The sequence below is a fragment of the Hemiscyllium ocellatum genome, chromosome 7 (assembly GCF_020745735.1).
Source record: "Hemiscyllium ocellatum isolate sHemOce1 chromosome 7, sHemOce1.pat.X.cur, whole genome shotgun sequence".
NCBI lineage: Eukaryota > Metazoa > Chordata > Chondrichthyes > Orectolobiformes > Hemiscylliidae > Hemiscyllium > Hemiscyllium ocellatum.
In genome coordinates, this window is record NC_083407.1 from 5,490,472 (window position 1) to 5,517,353 (window position 26,882).

A 26,882-nucleotide genomic window follows, 5' to 3' on the forward strand; every position below is an offset into this window, starting at 1 on the left:
TGTGTGACCCCACTGTCTGTGTGAACCTGCTGTCTGTGTGACCCCACTGTCTGTGTGAACCCGCTTTTTGTGTGACCCCACTGTCTGTGTGAACCTGGTGTCTGTGTGAACCTACTGTCTGTGTGAACCCACTGTCTGCGTAACCTTGCTGTCTGTGCGACCCCACTGTCTGTGTGAACCTACTGTCTGTGTGAAGCTGCTGTCTGTGTGAACCCGTTGTCTGTGTGAACCCACTGTCTGTGTGAACCTGCTGTCTGTGTGAACCCACTGTCTGTGCGACCCCACTGTCTGTGTGAACCTGCTGTCTGTGTGAACCTGCTATCTATGTGAACCCACTGTCTGTGTGAGCCTGCTGTCTCTGTGACCCCACTGTCTCTGTGAATCTGCTGTCTGTGTGAACCCACTGTCTGTGTGAACTCACTGTCTGTGTGAATCTGCTGTCTGTGTGAACCCACTGTCTGTGTGAGCCTGCTGTCTGTGTGACCCCACGGTCTGTGTGAACCCACTGTCTGTGTGACCCCACTGTCTGTGTGAACCTGCTATCTGTGTGACCCCACTGTCTGTGTGAACCTGCTGTCTGTGTGAACCTGCTATCTGTGTGACCCCACTGTCTGCCTGAACTTGCTGTCTGTGTGACCCCACTGTCTACGTGAACTTGATGTCTGTGTGATCCCACGGTCTCTGTGAACCTGATGTCTGTGTGACCCCACTGTCTGTGTGAACCTGCTGTCTGTGTGAACCTGCTGTTTGTGTGACCCCACTGTCTGCCTGAACTTGCTGTCTGTGTGACCCCACTGTCTACATGAACTTGATGTCTGTGTGACCCCACTGTCGGTGTGAACCCGCTGTCTGTCTGAACCTGCTGTGTGACCCCACTGTCTGTGTGAACCTGCTGTCTGTGTGACCCCACAGTCTGTGTGAATCTGCTGTCTGTGTGACCCCACTGTCTGTGTGAACCTGCTGTCTGTGTGACCCTACTGTCTGTGTGAACCCGCTGTCTGTGTGACCCCACTGTCTGCGTGAACGTGCTGTCTGTGTGACCCCACTGTCTGCGTGAACCTGCTGTCTGTGTGACCCCACTGTCTGTGTGAACCTGCTGTCTGTGTAAACCCAATGTGTGTGTGAACCTGCTGTCTCTGTGAACCCGCTGTCTGTGTGATCCCACTGTCTGTGTGAACCCGCTGTCTGTGTGACCCCACTGTCTGTGTGAATCTGCTGTCTCTGTGAACCCGCTGTCTGTGTGATCCCACTGTCTGTATGAATCTGCTGTCTGTGTGACCCCACTGTCTGCGTGAACTTGCTGTCTCTGTGACCCCACTGTCTGTGTGAACCCGCTGTCTGTGTGACCCCACTGTCTGCGTGAACGTGCTGTCTGTGTGAACTCACTATCTGTATGAACATGCTGTCTGTGTGAACTCACTGTCTGTATGAACATGCTGTCTATGTGAACCCACTGTCTGTGTGAACCTTCTGTCTGTGTGACCCCACTGTCTGTGTGAACCTGCCATCTGTGTGACCCCACTGTCTGTGTAAATCTGCTGTCTGTGTGACCCCACTGTCTGCCTGAACTTGCTGTCTGTGTGACCCCACTGTCTGTGTGAACCCGCTTTTTGTGTGACCCCACTGTCTGCCTGAACTTGCTGTCTGTGTGACCCCACTGTCTCTGTGAAACTGGTGTCTGTGTGAACCTACTGTCTGTGTGAAAACACTGTCTGTGTGACCCCACTGTCTGTGTGAACCCACTGTCTGTGTGAACCTGCTGTCTGTGTGACGCCACTGTCTGCGTGAACTTGCTGTCTGTGTGACCCCACTGCCTGTGTGAACCTGCTGTTTGTGTGACCCCAATGTCTGTGTGAACTTGCTATCTGTGTGAACCCACTGTCTGCCTGAACTTGCTGTCTGTGTGACCGCACGGTCTACGTGAACTTGCTGTCTGTGTGACCCCACTGTCTCTGTGAACCTGCTGTCTGTGTGACCCCACTCTCTGTGTGAACTTGCTGTCTGTGTGACCCCACTGTCTGTGTGAATCTCCTGTCTGTGCGACCCCACTGTCTGTGTGAACCTCCTGTCTGTGTGACTGCACTGTCTGTGTGAACCTGCTGTCTGTGTGAACCCACTGTCTGTGTGAACCCACTGTCTGTGTGAACCTGCTGTCTGCGTGAACTTGCTGTCTGTGTGACCCCACTGTCTACGTGATCTTGCTGTCTTGTCTCTGTGACCCCACTGTCTCTGTGAACTCACTGTCTGTGTGAACCCGCTGTCTGTGTGAACCTGCTGTCAGTGTGACACCACTCTCTGTGAACCTGCTGTCTGTCTGAACCTGCTGTGTGACCCCACTGTCTGTGTGAATCTGCCGTCTGTGTGACCCCACAGTCTGCGTGAACTTGCTGTCTGCGTGATCCCACAGTCTGCGTGAACCCGCGGTCTGTGTGAACCCGCTGTCTGTGTGACCCCACTGTCTGTGTGAACTTGCTATCTGTGTGACCCCACTGTCTGCGTGAACCTGCTGTCTGTGTGAAAACACTGTCTGCGTGAACGTGCTGTCTGTGTGATCCCACTGTCTGCGTGAACTTGCTGTCTCTGTGACCCCACTGTCTGTGTGAACCCGCTGTCTGTGTGAACCCGCTGTCTGTGTGACCCCACTGTCTGCGTGAACGTGCTGTCTGTGTGAACCTGCTGTCTGTGTGAACTCACTATCTGTATGAACATGCTGTCTGTGTGAACCTATTGTCTGTATGAACCTTCTGCCTGTGTGACCCCACTGTCTGTGTGAACCTGCTGTCTGTGTGAACCTGCTGTCTGTGTGAACTCACTATCTGTATGAACATGCTGTCTGTGTGAACCCACTGTCTGTGTGAACCTTCTGTCTGTGTGACCCCACTGTCTGTGTGAACCTGCTGTCTGTGTGAACCTGCCATCTGTGTGACCCCACTGTCTGTATAAATCTGCTGTCTGTGTGACCCCACTGTCTGCCTGAACTTGCTGTCTGTGTGACCCCACTGTCTGTGTGAACCCGCTTTTTGTGTGACTCCACTGTCTGCGTGAACTTGCTGTCTGTGTGACCCCACTGTCTGTGTGAACCTGCTGTCTGTGTGAACCTACTGTCTGTGTAAAAACACTGTCTGCGTGAACTTGCTGTCTGTGTGACCCCACTGCCTGTGTGAACCTGCTCTTTGTGTGACCCCAATATCTGTGTGAACTTGCTATCTGTGTGAACCCACTGTCTGCCTGAACGTGCTGTCTGTGTGACCCCACTGTCTCTGTGAACCTGCTGTCTGTGTGACCCCACTCTCTGTGTGAACTTGCTGTCTGTGTGACCCCACTGTCTGTGTGAATCTCCTGTCTGTGCGACCCCACTGTCTGTGTGAACCTCCTGTCTGTGTGACTGCACTGTCTGTGTGAACCTGCTGTCTGTGTGAACCCATTGTCTGTGTGAACCCACTGTCTGTGTGAACCTGCTGTCTGTGTGAACCCACTGTCTGTGTGAACCTGCTGTCTGTGTGAACCTGCTGTCTGCGTGAACTTGCTGTCTGTGTGACCCCACTGTCTGTGTGAACCTGCTGTCTGTGTGAACCCACTGTCTGTGTGAACCCACTGTCTGTGTGAACCTGCTGTCTGCGTGAACTTGCTGTCTCTGTGACCCCACTGTCTCTGTGTACTCACTGTCTGTGTGAACCCGCTGTCTGTGTGAACCTGCTGTCTGTGTGACCCCACTCTCTGTGAACCTGCTGTCTGTCTGAACCTGCTGTGTGACCCCACTGTCTGTGTGAATCTGCCGTCTGTGTGACCCCACAGTCTGCGTGAACTTGCTGTCTGTATGAACCCGCTGTCTGTGTGAACCTGCTGTCTGTGTGACCCCACTCTCTGTGTGAACTTGCTGTCTCTGTGACCCCACTGTCTCTGTGAACCCACTGTCTGTGTGACCCCACTGTCTGTGTGAACCCGCTGTCTGTGTGACCCCACTGTCTGTGTGAACCTGCTGTCTGTGTGAAAACACTGTCTGTGTGAACCCGCTGTCTGTGCCAACCCACTGACTGTGTGAACCTGCTGTCTGTGTGACCCCACTTTCTGTGTGAACGTGCTGTCTCTGTGACCCCACTGTCTCTGTGACCCCACTGTCTGCGTGAACTTGCTGTCTGTGTGACCCCACTGTCTACGTGAACTTGATGTCTGTGTGACCCCACGGTCGGTGTGAACCTGCTGTCTGTGCGAACCCACTGTCGCTGTGAACCTGCTGTCTGTCTGAACCTGCTGTGTGACCCCACTGTCTGTGTGAATCTGCTGTCTGTGTGACCCCACTGTCTGCCTGAACTTGCTGTCTGTGTGACCCCACTGTCTACGTGAACTTGGTGTCTGTGTGACCCCACTGTCGGTGTGAACCTGCTGTCTGTGCGAACCCACTGTCGCTGTGAACCTGCTGTCTGTCTGAACCTGCTGTGTGACCCCACTGTCTGTGTGAATCTGCTGTCTGTGTGACCCCACTGTGTGCGAGAACATGCTGTCTCTGTGACCCCACTGTCTGTGTGAACCCGCTGTCTGTGTGAACCGGCTGTCTGTGTGACCCCACTGTCTGCCTGAACTTGCTGTCTGTGTGATCCCACTGTCTACGTGAACTTGATGTCTGTGTGACCCCACTGTCTGTGTGACCCCACTGTCTGTGAGAATCTGCTGTCTGTGTGACCCCACTGTCTGCGTGAACTTGCTGTCTCTGTGACCCCACTGTCTGTGTGAACCTGTGTCTGTGAGAACCCGCTGTCTGTGTGACCCCACTGTCTGCGTGAACCCGCAATCTGTGTGAACCTGATGTCTGTGTGAACCCGCTTTTTGTGTGATCCCACTATCTGTGTGAACCTGCTGTCTGTGTGAACTCACTATCTGTATGAATCTGCTGTCTGTGTGACCCCACTGTCTGTGTGAACCCACTGTCTGTGTCAACCTTCTGTCTGTGTGACCCCACTGTCTGTGTGAACCTGCTGTCTGTGTGAACCTGCTATCTGTGTGACCCCACTGTCTGCCTGAACTTGCTGTCTGTGTGACCCCACTGTCTGTGTGAACCCGCTTTTTGTGTGACCCCACTGTCTGCGTGAACTTGCTGTCTGTGTGACCCCACTGTCTGTGTGAATCTGCTGTCTGTGTGAACCTGCTGTCTCTGTGACCCCACTGTCTCTGTGAATCTGCTGTCTGTGTGAACCCACTGTCTATGTGAACCCACTGTCTGTGTGAACCTGCTGTCTGTGTGAACCGACTGTCTGTGTGAACCTGCTGTCTGTGTGAACCTGCTGTCTGCGTGAACGTGCTGTCTGTGTGACCCCACTGTCTATGTGAACTTGCTGTCTTGTCTCTGTGACCCCACTGTCTCCGTGAACTCACTGTCTGTGTGAACCCGCTGTCTGTGTGAACCCGCTGTCTGCGCGAACCCTCTGTCTGTGTGAACCTGCTGTCTGTGTGACCCCACTGTCTCTGTGAACCTGCTGTCTGTCTGAACCTGCTGTGTGACCCCACTGTCTGTGTGAATCTGCTGTCTGTGTGACCCCACTGTCTGCCTGAACTTGCTGTCTGTGTGACCCCACTGTCTGTGTGAACCCACGGTCTGTGTGAACCCGCTGTCTGTGTGACCCCACTGTCTGCGTGAACTTGCTATCTGTGTGAACCCACTGTCTGTGTGACCCCACTGTCTGTGTGACCCCACTATCTGTGTGAACCCGCTATCTGTGTGAACCTGCTGTCTGTGTGAACCCGCTTTTTGTGTGACCCCACTGTCTGTGTGTATCTGCTGTCTGTGTGAATCTGCTATCTGTGTGACCCCACTGTCTGTGTGAACCTGCTGTCTGTGTAAACCCAATGTGTGTGTGAACCTGCTGTCTCTGTGACCCCACTGTCTGTGTGACCCCACAGTCTGCGTGAACTTGCTGTCTGTGTGAACCCACTGTCTGTGTGAACCCGCTGTCTGTGTGAACCCACTGTCTGTGTGAACCAAATGTGTGTGTAAACCTGCTGTCTCTGTGAACCCGCTGTCTGTGTGATCCCACTGTCTCTGTGACCCCACTGTCTGTGTGAACCCGCTGTCTGTGTGACCCCACTGTCTGCGTGAACGTGCTGTCTGTGTGACCGCACTGTCTGTGTGAACCTGCTGTCTGTGTGAACCCACTGTCTGTGTGAACCCACTGTCTGTGTGAACCTTCTGTCTGTGTGACCCCACTGTCTGTGTGAACCTGCTGTCTGTGTGACCCCACTGTCTGTGTGAACCCGCTTTTTGTGTGACCCCACTGTCTGTGTGAACCTGGTGTCTGTGTGAACCTACTGTCTGTGTGAACCCACTGTCTGCGTAACCTTGCTGTCTGTGCGACCCCACTGTCTGTGTGAACCTACTGTCTGTGTGAAGCTGCTGTCTGTGTGAACCCGTTGTCTGTGTGAACCCACTGTCTGTGTGAACCTGCTGTCTGTGTGAACCCACTGTCTGTGCGACCCCACTGTCTGTGTGAACCTGCTGTCTGTGTGAACCTGCTATCTATGTGAACCCACTGTCTGTGTGAGCCTGCTGTCTCTGTGACCCCACTGTCTCTGTGAATCTGCTGTCTGTGTGAACCCACTGTCTGTGTGAACTCACTGTCTGTGTGAATCTGCTGTCTGTGTGAACCCACTGTCTGTGTGAGCCTGCTGTCTGTGTGACCCCACGGTCTGTGTGAACCCACTGTCTGTGTGACCCCACTGTCTGTGTGAACCTGCTATCTGTGTGACCCCACTGTCTGTGTGAACCTGCTGTCTGTGTGAACCTGCTATCTGTGTGACCCCACTGTCTGCCTGAACTTGCTGTCTGTGTGACCCCACTGTCTACGTGAACTTGATGTCTGTGTGATCCCACGGTCTCTGTGAACCTGATGTCTGTGTGACCCCACTGTCTGTGTGAACCTGCTGTCTGTGTGAACCTGCTGTTTGTGTGACCCCACTGTCTGCCTGAACTTGCTGTCTGTGTGACCCCACTGTCTACATGAACTTGATGTCTGTGTGACCCCACTGTCGGTGTGAACCCGCTGTCTGTCTGAACCTGCTGTGTGACCCCACTGTCTGTGTGAACCTGCTGTCTGTGTGACCCCACAGTCTGTGTGAATCTGCTGTCTGTGTGACCCCACTGTCTGTGTGAACCTGCTGTCTGTGTGACCCTACTGTCTGTGTGAACCCGCTGTCTGTGTGACCCCACTGTCTGCGTGAACGTGCTGTCTGTGTGACCCCACTGTCTGCGTGAACCTGCTGTCTGTGTGACCCCACTGTCTGTGTGAACCTGCTGTCTGTGTAAACCCAATGTGTGTGTGAACCTGCTGTCTCTGTGAACCCGCTGTCTGTGTGATCCCACTGTCTGTGTGAACCCGCTGTCTGTGTGACCCCACTGTCTGTGTGAATCTGCTGTCTCTGTGAACCCGCTGTCTGTGTGATCCCACTGTCTGTATGAATCTGCTGTCTGTGTGACCCCACTGTCTGCGTGAACTTGCTGTCTCTGTGACCCCACTGTCTGTGTGAACCCGCTGTCTGTGTGACCCCACTGTCTGCGTGAACGTACTGTCTGTGTGAACTCACTATCTGTATGAACATGCTGTCTGTGTGAACTCACTGTCTGTATGAACATGCTGTCTATGTGAACCCACTGTCTGTGTGAACCTTCTGTCTGTGTGACCCCACTGTCTGTGTGAACCTGCTGTCTGTGTGAACCTGCCATCTGTGTGACCCCACTGTCTGTGTAAATCTGCTGTCTGTGTGACCCCACTGTCTGCCTGAACTTGCTGTCTGTGTGACCCCACTGTCTGTGTGAACCCGCTTTTTGTGTGACCCCACTGTCTGCCTGAACTTGCTGTCTGTGTGACCCCACTGTCTCTGTGAAACTGGTGTCTGTGTGAACCTACTGTCTGTGTGAAAACACTGTCTGTGTGACCCCACTGTCTGTGTGAACCCACTGTCTGTGTGAACCTGCTGTCTGTGTGACGCCACTGTCTGCGTGAACTTGCTGTCTGTGTGACCCCACTGCCTGTGTGAACCTGCTGTTTGTGTGACCCCAATGTCTGTGTGAACTTGCTATCTGTGTGAACCCACTGTCTGCCTGAACTTGCTGTCTGTGTGACCGCACGGTCTACGTGAACTTGCTGTCTGTGTGACCCCACTGTCTCTGTGAACCTGCTGTCTGTGTGACCCCACTCTCTGTGTGAACTTGCTGTCTGTGTGACCCCACTGTCTGTGTGAATCTCCTGTCTGTGCGACCCCACTGTCTGTGTGAACCTCCTGTCTGTGTGACTGCACTGTCTGTGTGAACCTGCTGTCTGTGTGAACCCACTGTCTGTGTGAACCCACTGTCTGTGTGAACCTGCTGTCTGCGTGAACTTGCTGTCTGTGTGACCCCACTGTCTACGTGATCTTGCTGTCTTGTCTCTGTGACCCCACTGTCTCTGTGAACTCACTGTCTGTGTGAACCCGCTGTCTGTGTGAACCTGCTGTCAGTGTGACACCACTCTCTGTGAACCTGCTGTCTGTCTGAACCTGCTGTGTGACCCCACTGTCTGTGTGAATCTGCCGTCTGTGTGACCCCACAGTCTGCGTGAACTTGCTGTCTGCGTGATCCCACAGTCTGCGTGAACCCGCGGTCTGTGTGAACCCGCTGTCTGTGTGACCCCACTGTCTGTGTGAACTTGCTATCTGTGTGACCCCACTGTCTGCGTGAACCTGCTGTCTGTGTGAAAACACTGTCTGCGTGAACGTGCTGTCTGTGTGATCCCACTGTCTGCGTGAACTTGCTGTCTCTGTGACCCCACTGTCTGTGTGAACCCGCTGTCTGTGTGAACCCGCTGTCTGTGTGACCCCACTGTCTGCGTGAACGTGCTGTCTGTGTGAACCTGCTGTCTGTGTGAACTCACTATCTGTATGAACATGCTGTCTGTGTGAACCTATTGTCTGTATGAACCTTCTGCCTGTGTGACCCCACTGTCTGTGTGAACCTGCTGTCTGTGTGAACCTGCTGTCTGTGTGAACTCACTATCTGTATGAACATGCTGTCTGTGTGAACCCACTGTCTGTGTGAACCTTCTGTCTGTGTGACCCCACTGTCTGTGTGAACCTGCTGTCTGTGTGAACCTGCCATCTGTGTGACCCCACTGTCTGTATAAATCTGCTGTCTGTGTGACCCCACTGTCTGCCTGAACTTGCTGTCTGTGTGACCCCACTGTCTGTGTGAACCCGCTTTTTGTGTGACTCCACTGTCTGCGTGAACTTGCTGTCTGTGTGACCCCACTGTCTGTGTGAACCTGCTGTCTGTGTGAACCTACTGTCTGTGTAAAAACACTGTCTGCGTGAACTTGCTGTCTGTGTGACCCCACTGCCTGTGTGAACCTGCTCTTTGTGTGACCCCAATATCTGTGTGAACTTGCTATCTGTGTGAACCCACTGTCTGCCTGAACGTGCTGTCTGTGTGACCCCACTGTCTCTGTGAACCTGCTGTCTGTGTGACCCCACTCTCTGTGTGAACTTGCTGTCTGTGTGACCCCACTGTCTGTGTGAATCTCCTGTCTGTGCGACCCCACTGTCTGTGTGAACCTCCTGTCTGTGTGACTGCACTGTCTGTGTGAACCTGCTGTCTGTGTGAACCCATTGTCTGTGTGAACTTGCTGTCTGTGTGACCCCACTGTCTGTGTGAATCTCCTGTCTGTGCGACCCCACTGTCTGTGTGAACCTCCTGTCTGTGTGACTGCACTGTCTGTGTGAACCTGCTGTCTGTGTGAACCCATTGTCTGTGTGAACTTGCTGTCTGTGTGACCCCACTGTCTGTGTGAATCTCCTGTCTGTGCGACCCCACTGTCTGTGTGAACCTCCTGTCTGTGTGACTGCACTGTCTGTGTGAACCTGCTGTCTGTGTGAACCCACTGTCTGTGTGAACCCACTGTCTGTGTGAACCTGCTGTCTGCGTGAACTTGCTGTCTGTGTGACCCCACTGTCTACGTGATCTTGCTGTCTTGTCTCTGTGACCCCACTGTCTCTGTGAACTCACTGTCTGTGTGAACCCGCTGTCTGTGTGAACCTGCTGTCTGTGTGACACCACTCTCTGTGAACCTGCTGTCTGTCTGAACCTGCTATGTGACCCCACTGTCTGTGTGAATCTGCCGTCTGTGTGACCCCACAGTCTGCGTGAACTTGCTGTCTGCGTGATCCCACAGTCTGCGTGAACCCGCTGTCTGTGTGATCCCACTGTCTGCGTGAACTTGCTGTCTCTGTGACCCCACTGTCTGTGTGAACCCGCTGTCTGTGTGAACCCGCTGTCTGTGTGACCCCACTGTCTGCGTGAACGTGCTGTCTGTGTGAACCTGCTGTCTGTGTGAACTCACTATCTGTATGAACATGCTGTCTGTGTGAACCTATTGTCTGTATGAACCTTCTGCCTGTGTGACCCCACTGTCTGTGTGAACCTGCTGTCTGTGTGAACCTGCTGTCTGTGTGAACTCACTATCTGTATGAACATGCTGTCTGTGTGAACCCACTGTCTGTGTGAACCTTCTGTCTGTGTGACCCCACTGTCTGTGTGAACCTGCTGTCTGTGTGAACCTGCCATCTGTGTGACCCCACTGTCTGTATAAATCTGCTGTCTGTGTGACCCCATTGTCTGCCTGAACTTGCTGTCTGTGTGACCCCACTGTCTGTGTGAACCCGCTTTTTGTGTGACCCCACTGTCTGCGTGAACTTGCTGTCTGTGTGACCCCACTGTCTGTGTGAACCTGCTGTCTGTGTGAACCTACTGTCTGTGTAAAAACACTGTCTGCGTGAACTTGCTGTCTGTGTGACCCCACTGCCTGTGTGAACCTGCTCTTTGTGTGACCCCAATATCTGTGTGAACTTGCTATCTGTGTGAACCCACTGTCTGCCTGAACTTGCTGTCTGTGTGACCCCACTGTCTCTGTGAACCTGCTGTCTGTGTGACCCCACTCTCTGTGTGAACTTGCTGTCTGTGTGACCCCACTGTCTGTGTGAATCTCCTGTCTGTGCGACCCCACTGTCTGTGTGAACCTCCTGTCTGTGTGACTGCACTGTCTGTGTGAACCTGCTGTCTGTGTGAACCCATTGTCTGTGTGAACCCACTGTCTGTGTGAACCTGCTGTCTGTGTGAACCCACTGTCTGTGTGAACCTGCTGTCTGTGTGAACCTGCTGTCTGCGTGAACTTGCTGTCTCTGTGACCCCACTGTCTCTGTGTACTCACTGTCTGTGTGAACCCGCTGTCTGTGTGAACCTGCTGTCTGTGTGACCCCACTCTCTGTGAACCTGCTGTCTGTCTGAACCTGCTGTGTGACCCCACTGTCTGTGTGAATCTGCCGTCTGTGTGACCCCACAGTCTGCGTGAACTTGCTGTCTGTATGAACCCGCTGTCTGTGTGAACCTGCTGTCTGTGTGACCCCACTCTCTGTGTGAACTTGCTGTCTCTGTGACCCCACTGTCTCTGTGAACCCACTGTCTGTGTGACCCCACTGTCTGTGTGAACCCACTGTCTGTGCGAACCCACTGTCTGTGTGAACCCGCTGTCTGTGCGAACCCACTGTCTGTGTGAACCTGCTGTCTGTCTGAACCTGCTGTGTGACCCCACTGTCTGTGTAAATCTGCTGTCTGTGTGACCCCACTGTCTGTGTGAACCTGCTGTCTGTGTGAAAACACTGTCTGTGTGAACCCGCTGTCTGTGCCAACCCACTGACTGCGTGAACCTGCTGTCTGTGTGACCCCACTCTCTGTGTGAACGTGCTGTCTCTGTGACCCCACTGTCTCTGTGACCCCACTGTCTGCGTGAACTTGCTATCTGTGTGACCCCACTGTCTGCGTGAACCTGCTGTCTGTGTGAACCCGCTGTCTGTGTGTCCCCACTGTCTGTGTGAACCTGCTGTCTGTGTGACCCCACTGTCTGTGTGAACCTGCTGTCTGTGTGAACTCACTATCTGTATGAACATGCTGTCTGTGTGACCCCACTGTCTGCCTGAACTTGCTGTCTGTGTGACCCCACTGTGTGTGTGAACCTGCTGTCTGTGTGACCCCACTGTCTGTGTAAACCTGCTATCTGTGTGAACCCGCTGTCTGTGTGACCCCACTGTCTGCGTGAACCTGCTGTCTGTGTAAACCCAATGTGTGTGTGAACCTGCTGTCTCTGTGAACCCGCTGTCTGTGTGACCCCACTGTCTGTGTGAACCCGCTTTTTGTGTGACCCCACTGTCTGCGTGAACTTGCTGTCTGTGTGACCCCACTGTCTGTGTGAACCTGCTGTCTGTGTGAACCTACTGTCTGTGTGAAAACACTGTCTGCGTGAACTTGCTGTCTGTGTGACCCCACTGCCTGTGTGAACCTGCTGTTTGTGTGACCCCAATATCTGTGTGAACTTGCTATCTGTGTGAACCCACTGTCTGCCTGAACGTGCTGTCTGTGTGACCCCACTGTCTCTGTGAACCTGCTGTCTGTGTGACCCCACTCTCTGTGTGAACTTGCTGTCTGTGTGACCCCACTGTCTGTGTGAATCTCCTGTCTGTGCGACCCCACTGTCTGTGTGAACCTCCTGTCTGTGTGACTGCACTGTCTGTGTGAACCTGCTGTCTGTGTGAACCCATTGTCTGTGTGAACCTGCTGTCTGTGTGACCCCACTGTCTGTGTGAACCTGCTGTCTGTGTGAACTCACTATCTGTATGAACATGCTGTCTGTGTGACCCCACTGTCTGCCTGAACTTGCTGTCTGTGTGACCCCACTGTGTGTGTGAACCTGCTGTCTGTGTGACCCCACTGTCTGTGTAAACCTGCTGTCTGTGTAAACCCAATGTGTGTGTGAACCTGCTGTCTCTGTGAACCCGCTGTCTGTGTGACCCCACTGTCTGTGTGAACCCGCTTTTTGTGTGACCCCACTGTCTGCGTGAACTTGCTGTCTGTGTGACCCCACTGTCTGTGTGAACCTGCTGTCTGTGTGAACCTACTGTCTGTGTGAAAACACTGTCTGCGTGAACTTGCTGTCTGTGTGACCCCACTGTCTGTGTGAACCTGCTGTTTGTGTGACCCCAATATCTGTGTGAACTTGCTATCTGTGTGAACCCACTGTCTGCCTGAACGTGCTGTCTGTGTGACCCCACTGTCTCTGTGAACCTGCTGTCTGTGTGACCCCACTCTCTGTGTGAACTTGCTGTCTGTGTGACCCCACTGTCTGTGTGAATCTCCTGTCTGTGCGACCCCACTGTCTGTGTGAACCTCCTGTCTGTGTGACTGCACTGTCTGTGTGAACCTGCTGTCTGTGTGAACCCATTGTCTGTGTGAACCCACTGTCTGTGTGAACCTGCTGTCTGTGTGAACCCACTGTCTGTGTGAACCTGCTGTCTGTGTGAACCTGCTGTCTGCGTGAACTTGCTGTCTGTGTGACCCCACTGTCTGTGTGAACCTGCTGTCTGTGTGAACCCACTGTCTGTGTGAACCCACTGTCTGTGTGAACCTGCTGTCTGCGTGAACTTGCTGTCTCTGTGACCCCACTGTCTCTGTGTACTCACTGTCTGTGTGAACCCGCTGTCTGTGTGAACCTGCTGTCTGTGTGACCCCACTCTCTGTGAACCTGCTGTCTGTCTGAACCTGCTGTGTGACCCCACTGTCTGTGTGAATCTGCCGTCTGTGTGACCCCACAGTCTGCGTGAACTTGCTGTCTGTATGAACCCGCTGTCTGTGTGAACCTGCTGTCTGTGTGACCCCACTCTCTGTGTGAACTTGCTGTCTCTGTGACCCCACTGTCTCTGTGAACCCACTGTCTGTGTGACCCCACTGTCTGTGTGAACCCGCTGTCTGTGTGACCCCACTGTCTGTGTGATCCTGCTGTCTGTGTGAAAACACTGTCTGTGTGAACCCGCTGTCTGTGCCAACCCACTGACTGTGTGAACCTGCTGTCTGTGTGACCCCACTTTCTGTGTGAACGTGCTGTCTCTGTGACCCCACTGTCTCTGTGACCCCACTGTCTGCGTGAACTTGCTGTCTGTGTGACCCCACTGTCTACGTGAACTTGATGTCTGTGTGACCCCACGGTCGGTGTGAACCTGCTGTCTGTGCGAACCCACTGTCGCTGTGAACCTGCTGTCTGTCTGAACCTGCTGTGTGACCCCACTGTCTGTGTGAATCTGCTGTCTGTGTGACCCCACTGTCTGCCTGAACTTGCTGTCTGTGTGACCCCACTGTCTACGTGAACTTGGTGTCTGTGTGACCCCACTGTCGGTGTGAACCTGCTGTCTGTGCGAACCCACTGTCGCTGTGAACCTGCTGTCTGTCTGAACCTGCTGTGTGACCCCACTGTCTGTGTGAATCTGCTGTCTGTGTGACCCCACTGTGTGCGAGAACTTGCTGTCTCTGTGACCCCACTGTCTGTGTGAACCCGCTGTCTGTGTGAACCGGCTGTCTGTGTGACCCCACTGTCTGCCTGAACTTGCTGTCTGTGTGATCCCACTGTCTACGTGAACTTGATGTCTGTGTGACCCCACTGTCTGTGTGACCCCACTGTCTGTGAGAATCTGCTGTCTGTGTGACCCCACTGTCTGCGTGAACTTGCTGTCTCTGTGACCCCACTGTCTGTGTGAACCTGTGTCTGTGAGAACCCGCTGTCTGTGTGACCCCACTGTCTGCGTGAACCCGCAATCTGTGTGAACCTGATGTCTGTGTGAACCCGCTTTTTGTGTGATCCCACTATCTGTGTGAACCTGCTGTCTGTGTGAACTCACTATCTGTATGAATCTGCTGTCTGTGTGACCCCACTGTCTGTGTGAACCCACTGTCTGTGTCAACCTTCTGTCTGTGTGACCCCACTGTCTGTGTGAACCTGCTGTCTGTGTGAACCTGCTATCTGTGTGACCCCACTGTCTGCCTGAACTTGCTGTCTGTGTGACCCCACTGTCTGTGTGAACCCGCTTTTTGTGTGACCCCACTGTCTGCGTGAACTTGCTGTCTGTGTGACCCCACTGTCTGTGTGAATCTGCTGTCTGTGTGAACCTGCTGTCTCTGTGACCCCACTGTCTCTGTGAATCTGCTGTCTGTGTGAACCCACTGTCTATGTGAACCCACTGTCTGTGTGAACCTGCTGTCTGTGTGAACCGACTGTCTGTGTGAACCTGCTGTCTGTGTGAACCTGCTGTCTGCGTGAACGTGCTGTCTGTGTGACCCCACTGTCTATGTGAACTTGCTGTCTTGTCTCTGTGACCCCACTGTCTCCGTGAACGCACTGTCTGTGTGAACCCGCTGTCTGTGTGAACCCGCTGTCTGCGCGAACCCTCTGTCTGTGTGAACCTGCTGTCTGTGTGACCCCACTGTCTCTGTGAACCTGCTGTCTGTCTGAACCTGCTGTGTGACCCCACTGTCTGTGTGAATCTGCTGTCTGTGTGACCCCACTGTCTGCCTGAACTTGCTGTCTGTGTGACCCCACTGTCTGTGTGAACCCACGGTCTGTGTGAACCCGCTGTCTGTGTGACCCCACTGTCTGCGTGAACTTGCTATCTGTGTGAACCCACTGTCTGTGTGACCCCACTGTCTGTGTGACCCCACTGTCTGTGTGAACCCGCTATCTGTGTGAACCTGCTGTCTGTGTGAACCCGCTTTTTGTGTGACCCCACTGTCTGTGTGTATCTGCTGTCTGTGTGAATCTGCTATCTGTGTGACCCCACTGTCTGTGTGAACCTGCTGTCTGTGTAAACCCAATGTGTGTGTGAACCTGCTGTCTCTGTGACCCCACTGTCTGTGTGACCCCACAGTCTGCGTGAACTTGCTGTCTGTGTGAACCCACTGTCTGTGTGAACCCGCTGTCTGTGTGAACCCACTGTCTGTGTGAACCAAATGTGTGTGTAAACCTGCTGTCTCTGTGAACCCGCTGTCTGTGTGATCCCACTGTCTCTGTGACCCCACTGTCTGTGTGAACCCGCTGTCTGTGTGACCCCTCTGTCTGCGTGAACGTGCTGTCTGTGTGACCGCACTGTCTGTGTGAACCTGCTGTCTGTGTGAACCCACTGTCTGTGTGAACCCACTGTCTGTGTGAACCTTCTGTCTGTGTGACCCCACTGTCTGTGTGAACCTGCTGTCTGTGTGACCCCACTGTCTGTGTGAACCCGCTTTTTGTGTGACCCCACTGTCTGTGTGAACCTGGTGTCTGTGTGAACCTACTGTCTGTGTGAACCCACTGTCTGCGTAACCTTGCTGTCTGTGCGACCCCACTGTCTGTGTGAACCTACTGTCTGTGTGAAGCTGCTGTCTGTGTGAACCCGTTGTCTGTGTGAACCCACTGTCTGTGTGAACCTGCTGTCTGTGTGAACCCACTGTCTGTGCGACCCCACTGTCTGTGTGAACCTGCTGTCTGTGTGAACCTGCTATCTATGTGAACCCACTGTCTGTGTGAACCCGCTTTTTGTGTGACCCCACTGTCTGCCTGAACTTGCTGTCTGTGTGACCCCACTGTCTCTGTGAAACTGGTGTCTGTGTGAACCTACTGTCTGTGTGAAAACACTGTCTGTGTGACCCCACTGTCTGTGTGAACCCACTGTCTGTGTGAACCTGCTGTCTGTGTGACGCCACTGTCTGCGTGAACTTGCTGTCTGTGTGACCCCACTGCCTGTGTGAACCTGCTGTTTGTGTGACCCCAATGTCTGTGTGAACTTGCTATCTGTGTGAACCCACTGTCTGCCTGAACTTGCTGTCTGTGTGACCGCACGGTCTACGTGAACTTGCTGTCTGTGTGACCCCACTGTCTCTGTGAACCTGCTGTCTGTGTGACCCCACTCTCTGTGTGAACTTGCTGTCTGTGTGACCCCACTGTCTGTGTGAATCTCCTGTCTGTGCGACCCCACTGTCTGTGTGAACCTCCTGTCTGTGTGACTGCACTGTCTGTGTGAACCTGCTGTCTGTGTGAACCCACTGTCTGTGTGAACCCACTGTCTGTGTGAACCTGCTGTCTGCGTGAACTTGCTGTCTGTGTGACCCCACTGTCTACGTGATCTTGCTGTCTTGTCTCTGTGACCCCACTGTCTCTGTGAACTCACTGTCTGTGTGAACCCGCTGTCTGTGTGAACCTGCTGTCTGTGTGACACCACTCTCTGTGAACCTGCTGTCTGTCTGAACCTGCTATGTGACCCCACTGTCTGTGTGAATCTGCCGTCTGTGTGACCCCACAGTCTGCGTGAACTTGCTGTCTGCGTGATCCCACAGTCTGCGTGAACCCGCTGTCTGTGTGATCCCACTGTCTGCGTGAACTTGCTGTCTCTGTGACCCCACTGTCTGTGTGAACCCGCTGTCTGTGTGAACCCGCTGTCTGTGTGACCCCACTGTCTGCGTGAACGTGCTGTCTGTGTGAACCTGCTGTCTGTGTGAACTCACTATCTGTATGAACATGCTGTCTGTGTGAACCTATTGTCTGTATGAACCTTCTGCCTGTGTGACCCCACTGTCTGTGTGAACCTGCTGTCTGTGTGAACCTGCTGTCTGTGTGACCCCACTGTCTGTGTGAACCTGCTGTCTGTGTGAACTCACTATCTGTATGAACATGCTGTCTGTGTGAACCCACTGTCTGTGTGAACCTTCTGTCTGTGTGACCCCACTGTCTGTGTGAACCTGCTGTCTGTGTGAACCTGCCATCTGTGTGACCCCACTGTCTGTATAAATCTGCTGTCTGTGTGACCCCATTGTCTGCCTGAACTTGCTGTCTGTGTGACCCCACTGTCTGTGTGAACCCGCTTTTTGTGTGACCCCACTGTCTGCGTGAACTTGCTGTCTGTGTGACCCCACTGTCTGTGTGAACCTGCTGTCTGTGTGAACCTACTGTCTGTGTAAAAACACTGTCTGCGTGAACTTGCTGTCTGTGTGACCCCACTGCCTGTGTGAACCTGCTCTTTGTGTGACCCCAATATCTGTGTGAACTTGCTATCTGTGTGAACCCACTGTCTGCCTGAACTTGCTGTCTGTGTGACCCCACTGTCTCTGTGAACCTGCTGTCTGTGTGACCCCACTCTCTGTGTGAACTTGCTGTCTGTGTGACCCCACTGTCTGTGTGAATCTCCTGTCTGTGCGACCCCACTGTCTGTGTGAACCTCCTGTCTGTGTGACTGCACTGTCTGTGTGAACCTGCTGTCTGTGTGAACCCATTGTCTGTGTGAACCCACTGTCTGTGTGAACCTGCTGTCTGCGTGAACCCACTGTCTGTGTGAACCTGCTGTCTGTGTGAACCTGCTGTCTGCGTGAACTTGCTGTCTGTGTGACCCCACTGTCTGTGTGAACCTGCTGTCTGTGTGAACCCACTGTCTGTGTGAACCCACTGTCTGTGTGAACCTGCTGTCTGCGTGAACTTGCTGTCTCTGTGACCCCACTGTCTCTGTGTACTCACTGTCTGTGTGAACCCGCTGTCTGTGTGAACCTGCTGTCTGTGTGACCCCACTCTCTGTGAACCTGCTGTCTGTCTGAACCTGCTGTGTGACCCCACTGTCTGTGTGAATCTGCCGTCTGTGTGACCCCACAGTCTGCGTGAACTTGCTGTCTGTATGAACCCGCTGTCTGTGTGAACCTGCTGTCTGTGTGACCCCACTCTCTGTGTGAACTTGCTGTCTCTGTGACCCCACTGTCTCTGTGAACCCACTGTCTGTGTGACCCCACTGTCTGTGTGAACCCACTGTCTGTGCGAACCCACTGTCTGTGTGAACCCGCTGTCTGTGCGAACCCACTGTCTGTGTGAACCTGCTGTCTGTCTGAACCTGCTGTGTGACCCCACTGTCTGTGTAAATCTGCTGTCTGTGTGACCCCACTGTCTGTGTGAACCTGCTGTCTGTGTGAAAACACTGTCTGTGTGAACCCGCTGTCTGTGCCAACCCACTGACTGCGTGAACCTGCTGTCTGTGTGACCCCACTCTCTGTGTGAACGTGCTGTCTCTGTGACCCCACTGTCTCTGTGACCCCACTGTCTGCGTGAACTTGCTATCTGTGTGACCCCACTGTCTGCGTGAACCTGCTGTCTGTGTGAACCCGCTGTCTGTGTGTCCCCACTGTCTGTGTGAACCTGCTGTCTGTGTGGCCCCACTGTCTGTGTGAACCTGCTGTCTGTGTGAACTCACTATCTGTATGAACATGCTGTCTGTGTGACCCCACTGTCTGCCTGAACTTGCTGTCTGTGTGACCCCACTGTGTGTGTGAACCTGCTGTCTGTGTGACCCCACTGTCTGTGTAAACCTGCTATCTGTGTGAACCCGCTGTCTGTGTGACCCCACTGTCTGCGTGAACCTGCTGTCTGTGTAAACCCAATGTGTGTGTGAACCTGCTGTCTCTGTGAACCCGCTGTCTGTGTGATCCAACTGTTTCTGTGAACCCGCTGTCTGTGTGATCCCACTGTCTGCGTGAACTTGCTGTCTCTGTGACCCCACTGTCTGTGTGAATCTGCTGTCTGTGTGACCCCACTGTCTGCGTGAACTTGCTGTCTCTGTGACCCCACTGTCTGTGTGAACCCACTGTCTGTGCGAACCTTCTGTCTGTGTGACCCCACTGTCTGTGTGAACCTGCTGTCTGTGTGACCCCACTGTCTGCCTGAACTTGCTGTCTGTGTGACCCCACTGTCTCTGTGAAACTGGTGTCTGTGTGAACCTACTGTCTGTGTGAAAACACTGTCTGTGTGAACCTGCTGTCTGTGTGAACCCGCGGTCTATGTGAACCCACTGTGTGTGTAAACCTGCTGTCTATGTTCACTTTTTGCTGGTGCTAATATTTTAGTGCAGATTTCCTTATTTAAATTTCCCAGTTCATCAGCTGGATCTGAACTCCTGTCCCCAAAATACCTGGTGCAGACCTCTGGTTCACACGTTTATTAACATAACGACTATGTTCCATTACTGTTAAAGGGGCTATCCCATTAGAGAGTAGTTTGCTCTGTGGGACTCTATGTGTCAGTGAGGGTCAATACCTCCGGGAGGGAGGGGTAATGGTGCCTCAGTCCTCAGCATCTGTTACACTCCATGTAACTTGATCAAACACTAGATCATCACAGATCACCAGCTATCAGCTTTCTCCCGTTTCCACATCAATATCAGGAACAAAAGTATAATATCTTACTAGCAACATATCTCCATAACAAAAATATAGAACAATAATATCATCAGCAATCTATGTTATAATGATCCCTGTTTAACAAGGGGCCGATAGATAACACGGATGTATTTATAAATACAGCAATAACTGACAATATAAAACTAAGCCCAGAACAAGGAAATGACAACAGTGATGCAAATTGATGCAAAAGCACAACATATCCACAAACACATGCAAAAATAGGCCAAACAATACGCTACAAGTCCAAGAACGTTCAAAATATTCCAGTACCATAAGCATATCTAAACCCCCAACCTAACTCCGCAAGGTACAAGAACCAAACCCCTTGCACTGCTTGGCACTGAACCTAGACAGAGCTCCAAGCTGACGATGGGTCAGACACAATCCCCATAGTCAGGTGCAGTCAAACACATTCCCACAGCATTGGACAGACTGTCACAGTCAGATATAGTCCCACACAGTCGGACACCTTTCCTCACAATCCCACACAGTCACAGTCTCACACATCCAGATACAATCGCAGTCTCTCATCCTCATCCTCTGATCCTTCTGTGGTGTTTAGATTTGTTTCCCCTGACCTTTAATTCTGTGTAAAAAATCCAGTTACAATAAACCGCGGACCACAACATGATCATGTTTTTAAAAATTCATGAACAGCTCTCATTCTCAAGGTCAGAGACTGTGATGTGACTATTTTAACTTCCCTATTTTGGGTTGAGTATGAATTCATCAGAACTTTTGTTCTCTCCACACTTAAGTTTGACTTTTAAATCCTACTCTCTCCCTCTCCTTTACCTTCCAATTCTTTCTCCAGTCTTTGTCCTGCCCTCTCCCTGTGGTTCGTACACTCCAGCCTCTCTCTGCTTATCCCAAATCAATCACCAACCATACAATTCGTTACCCTGCAGCTGGTCCCCAGGAACAGGACTGATCCATCAGGATTGATGCACAACAACAACTTGCATTCACCTAGCATCTTCAATGTACTAAAAAATATGTCTCAAGGTGTTACACAGGGGCAAGTGTCAGACTAAAGTCTCACATTAAGCCACAGAAGTAATACTTGGACCAAGACCCTGGTGGAAGATGTTTCTTTCTGAAGGAATGCCCTGAAGGAGGAGAGACTGGTTTCGTGACTGAATTCTAGACCATGAGCAACTACAGGAAATTGAATGATGCAGTGGGGACACAAGAGAAACACTCTTTGATGCTTACCTAAGTACAGTCCCTCCCGAATCCCACATCTCCGTTCATTCACATTGAAGTCAACGTAGAAGACAGTAACTGGGTGGCCAAAGCTGAGCTCCGGACTCGGGTCGAGGGTGATGACGGCGTCATGTGGGGATCCCAAACTGAGACCAGAGTCCGGCAGGATGGTCAGCAGCTTCTCGCCAGTCCGAGGCTCTGCTGCATAAACCGCCACAGCCGTCTGCGGGATCTCTGCCAGTCGCTTGCACTCGGAGTCGGACAGAAAGGACCCCCGCTGGCAGAGGCTGGATTTCAGGTAACCAAGGCTGGCTGTAGACCAGCGATGAAGCCGGGCGGCTTTGAACTGCGACCCCTCGGCCCCCATCAGCTCAACAAGGATTGCCACGGACAGCAGCCATTCCCAGTGCCAGCTCATGACCAGGATCACCAGTCAGCACAGAGTCCCCAGGGAGGGATGAGAGAGTGAGAAACCACACACAGCGGTGATCCCCCACCTTCAGAACTGTCCAAGGGGTGTACACTGAGTGCTGGCTTTGTCAGCTGAAAGCACTCAGACATACACACTCAGCAACAACCTCAGGGGGGAACACACTGCACAACTGACTGCTCCAAACTGTGGGGAGCCACCACTGCAGCTTCCAGTCAGTTCTGAAATGCTGGCTCCACCTTCCACAGTCTGAGACCAGAAGCTGGGTGGAGCTTGGCAGATCCCCCTCTCCACTCAGCCCCAGCATCTCCCCAGTATACACACGGCTGGAGACAGAGGCTCCTTCATAGAGTCACAGAGACGCACAGCACGGAAACAGACCCTTCGGTTCAACTTGTCCATGCCGACCAGATATCCGAAGTTAATCTCATCCCATTTACCGGTACTTGGCTTATATCGCTCTAACCGTCCTAGTCATATACCCATCCAGATACCTTTCATATGTTTTAATTTACCAGCCTCCACCACTTCCTCTGGCACTTCCATACACACACCATCCTTCAGGAGAGAGTCTCTCTCTCTCACACACACACACACACACACACACACACACTCACACACACACACACACGTACTCATACACACACACTCACGCTCACACACACTCAGACACACTCATACACACACACTCACACACACACACGCACACACATACTCTCACACACACACACACACACACTCACACTCTCATACACACACACACATCTCACTCACACACAGACACACACACACTCACACACACACTCACTCACACTCACAGTCCCACATATTCACCCACGTACATACGCACAGTCACTCACACTCTCTGTCTCCCTTACACATGCACACTCACACACACACACTCGCTCACTCACACTCACACACTCACTCACACTCACACAGACCCACATATTCACACACATACAAACACACACAGTCACTCACACTCTCTGTCTCCCTTACACACACACACTCACACTCTCTGTCTCCCTTACACACACACACTCACTCTCTCTCTCACACACACACACACACACACACGGACTCAGATTCCCTCACACACACAGACAGGGGAACAGGAGTTGGTGCGAGTTAGAAAATAGCAGCAGAGTTTTGGATGACGTCACGTTTACAAAGGAAAGGATGTGAAAGATGAGCCAGGAGTGGACTGAAATTCAGCAACAAATATTGGCCTAATCAACAACCCCCACATCACAGGAGTCTGGAAACAATAATGACAGGATTCAGGGTTGCAGCAGATATGCTGAAACAGGGTGAAGATGGTGAATGTTACAGAGATGGTCTCACAGCACCAGGGGCCCGGGTTCGATTCCAGCCTCTGGTGACTGTCTGTGTGGAGTTTGCACATTCTCCCTGGGTCTGTGTGGGTTTCCTCCCACAATCCAAAGATGCACAGGTTTGGCTGATTAGCCATGGGAAATGCAGGTCCTGGTTAGGATGTTCATTGGAGGGTTGGTGCAGACCCGGTGGGCTGAATGGCCTCTTTATGCGCCGTAGATATTTTACAATAATGTGAAGGTTGGGGTGTCTGGTTTAACATTAGATATTCTCTCAGGAGATGGCTAACAGAAACATAACAGACTTAATCGAGGAAAATAGAGTAATGTCTTTGGTCGACTTCATACTTTGTTGGTAAAATTTCTGCTCATCAGATAATTCTGAGGTAAGTGAGATGGTGTTGAGCTGAAAATGTGTTGCTGGAAAAGCGCAGCGAGTCAGGCAGCATCCAAGGAAAGGAAATTCGATGTTTCGGGCAGGAAGGTCTGGTGTCGCCAGTGTACAGGTGGAAATGAATGCTGTGTTTCTGAATATTGAGAGAGATGAGAATTAGAGGATCAAGGATAGATCCCTGCAGGAGACCAGAGGGCACAATGTGGGAGTGATCTAATTAAACTGGCAGTTCATGGGGACCTGGGAATTCATCGAGCTGCCACGGATTTATTTGCAGTTAAACAGAAGGATCAGAACCAATAGGGTCTTTGTTTAAATCAGGGATGGGGAGGAATTACTTCTCCCAAAGGGTTGTGAATCTGTGGAATTTGTTCCCCCAGAGTCTGGTGGTTTCAATGAGGAAACAGTCAGATTTTTAATGAGTAATGGGGTTGGAGGGCGATGGGGAGAAGGTAGTAATGTGGGCTCGAGGCCAAGATGAGATCAGCCATCATCGTATTGAATGGTAGAGCAGGCTGGAGGGGCTGAATGGCCTCTTCCTGCTCCTAGCTCTTACATTCTATCAGGCTCCAGAAGTGGGTCATAACATTTATGAACAGGATGATTACAAAGTTTTTTTCTGACTGGGAACTATCAGCATCAACGGGGTCTATAAAGATGATTGGGAATTTTAAGAGAAAAAGTGAGGACTGCAGATGCTGGCGATCAGAGCTGAAAATGTGTTGCTGGAAAAGCGCAGCAGGTCAGGCAGCATCCAAGGAGCAGGAGAATCGACGTTTCGGGCATGAGCCCTTCTTCAGGAATGAGGAGAGTGTGCCAGGCAGGCTAAGATAAAAGGTAGGGAGGAGGGACTTGGGGGAGGGGCGTTGGGAATGCGATAGGTGGAAGGAGGTTAAGGTGAGGGTGATAGGCCGGAGTGGGGTGGGGGCGGAGAGGTCAGGAAGAGGATTGCAGGTTAGGAGGGTGGTGCTGAGTTGAGGGAACCGACTGAGACAAGGTGGGGGGAGGGGAAATGAGGAAACTGGAGAAATCTGAGTTCATCCCTTGTGGTTGGAGGGTTCCCAGGCGGAAGATGAGGCGCTCTTCCTCCAGCCGTCGTGTTGTTATGGTCTGGCGATGGAGGAGTCCAAGGACCTGCATGTCCTTGGTGGAGTGGGAGGGGGAACGTTTCAGAGAACACCTCTGGGACATCTGGACCAACCAACTCAACCACCCTGTGGCTCAACACTTCAACTCTCCCTCCCACTCCACCAAGGACATGCAGGTCCTTGGACTCCTCCATCGCCAGACCATAGCAACATGAAGGCTGGAGGAAGAGCGCCTCATCTTCCGCCTAGGAACCCTCCAACCACAAGGGATGAACTCAGATTTCTCCAGTTTCCTCATTTCCCCTCCCCCCACCTTGTCTCAGTCCCAACCCTTGAACTCAGGACCACCTTCCTAACCTGCAATCTTCTTCCTGACCTCTCCGCCCCACCCCCACCCCACCCCCACTCCGGCCTATCACCCTCACCTTGACCTCCTTCCACCTATCGCATTTCCAACGCCCCTCCCCCAAGTCCCTCCTCTCTACCTTTTATCTTAGCCTGCTTGGCACACTTTCCTCATTCCTGAAGAAGGGCTTATGCCCGGAACGTTGATTCTCCTGCTCCTTGGATGCTGCCTGACCTGCTGCGCTTTTCCAGCAACACATTTTCAACTGGGAATTTTAAAGATCATGATATTTATGAGGATATTCAGATTAATCAGGGGCTGGGGAAGTTGTCAGGATTGAGGGAATTTATCAGGATCCCAGGATTTATTGTGATCCTGGGATTTACCAGATTTGCGAGAATTATCAGAATGAAATGGATTCATAGCAGGAATTTGATCAGGAACTTTGAGCACCATGAGGATGTGGGGGAATTTACCAGCATTGAGTGGGTGTCATGATCCTGGGAAGTTAATCACAACGCTGTGATAGAATTAGGGTTATCAGATTAATCTGCTGACAGCACAAACCTTTGAAATCTCTGAGAGAGAAGGGTTAAAATATATTTTTTCTATGAGCTTTGTCAGGTTGAACATCAGTCTCTATTCTGTATAAGTCTCACACATTCCTGAGACATGAAAATAGTCAGTGAGGTCCTTTCTCAACGGTGACTCTCTGCTGTGTGGTAGCAAGTATGGTGGTCAATCTGTGTAGAGCAAGATCCCACGTTAGCGATGAGATGAATGGCAGATAGTCAATGTTTTTTCAAATTGCCTTTATTGGTCAGTGGATGGAGGATAGGGGTTGGGAGGTTATGTTGTGGCTGTGCAGGAGATTGGTTAGGCCGCTTTGGAATACAGTGTTCAATTCTGGTCTCCCTGCTATAGGAAGGATGTTGTTAAACTTAAAAGGGTTCATAAAGATTAACAGCAGCGAGGAGAAAGCGAGGAATGCAGATGCTGGAGAGTCAAGGTTCAGAAGTGCACAGCAGGTCAGGTAACAGCCGAGGAGCAGGAGAATCAACATTTCCAGCATAAACCCTTCATCAGGAATGTGGGAGGGGGAAGGGGAATCAGAGATAAATAGGAAGGTGGGGGTGGAACTGATTAGCTGGAAAGGCAATAGGTAGGTGCAGGTGGGGGGGAGGGGCAAGCGTGGAGCAGATATCCCACCACCCTGTGACTGACCATTTCAACTCCCGCTCCACACCCCCAAGGCCTCCTCCACCGCCAAATCCAAGCCACCCTAAGCTTGGAGGAAGAACGCTAAGAATCCTAAGCTTGGGACCCTGCAACTACACGGCATCAACGTCGACTTCACAAGTTTCCAAATCTCCCCTCCCCCCACCTCATCCTGGATCCAACCCGCCAACCTGGCACCGCCCCCTTGACCTGTCCTACCTGCCCGTCTTGCTTCCCACCTATCCGTTATACCCTCCCTGCCAACCAATCACCATCAACCTCCACCTTCATCTACCTATCACCTCCCCAGCTACCGCCCCCCTGGCCCCACCCCATGCCCCTATTTATCTCATAACCCCCTTCCCCCTCCTCATTCCTGATAAAGGTCTTATACCTAAAATGTTGACCCACCTGCTGCTTGGATGCTGCCTGACCTGCTGTGCTTTTCCAGAAACACACATTTCAACTTCAGAGAAGATTTGCTGGGATTGGAGGGTTGGAGCTACAGGGAGAGGCTGAACAGGCTGGGGCTGTATTCCCTGGAGCATCGGAGGCTGAGGGGTGACCTTATAGAGGTTTATAAAATCCTGAGGGGCATGGACAGGATAAATAGACAAAGTCTTTTCCCTGGGGTGGGGGAGTCCAGAACTAGAGGGGCATAGGATTTAAGGTGAGAGGGGAAAGATTTAAAAGTGATCCAAGGGGCAGCATTTTCACACAGAGGGTGGTGCGTATACAGAATGAGCTGCCAGAGGAAGTGGTGGAGGCTGGTACAATTACAAC

General features: G+C 52.3%; 1 protein-coding gene across 1 annotated transcript in view; it reads right to left on the reverse strand.

Moving 5' to 3' along the window:
- The window catches only part of si:ch211-67e16.11 (uncharacterized), a 57,174-nt gene extending 35,212 nt beyond the window's left edge, over positions 1-21,962 (reverse strand). The window contains exon 1 of the mRNA XM_060827783.1: positions 21,296-21,962. Within this exon, the coding sequence (XP_060683766.1) occupies positions 21,296-21,704 (409 nt within the window). The 5' untranslated portion in view covers positions 21,705-21,962. The remainder of the gene's footprint in view (positions 1-21,295) is intronic.
- Positions 21,963-26,882: the final 4,920 nt, after the last annotated feature.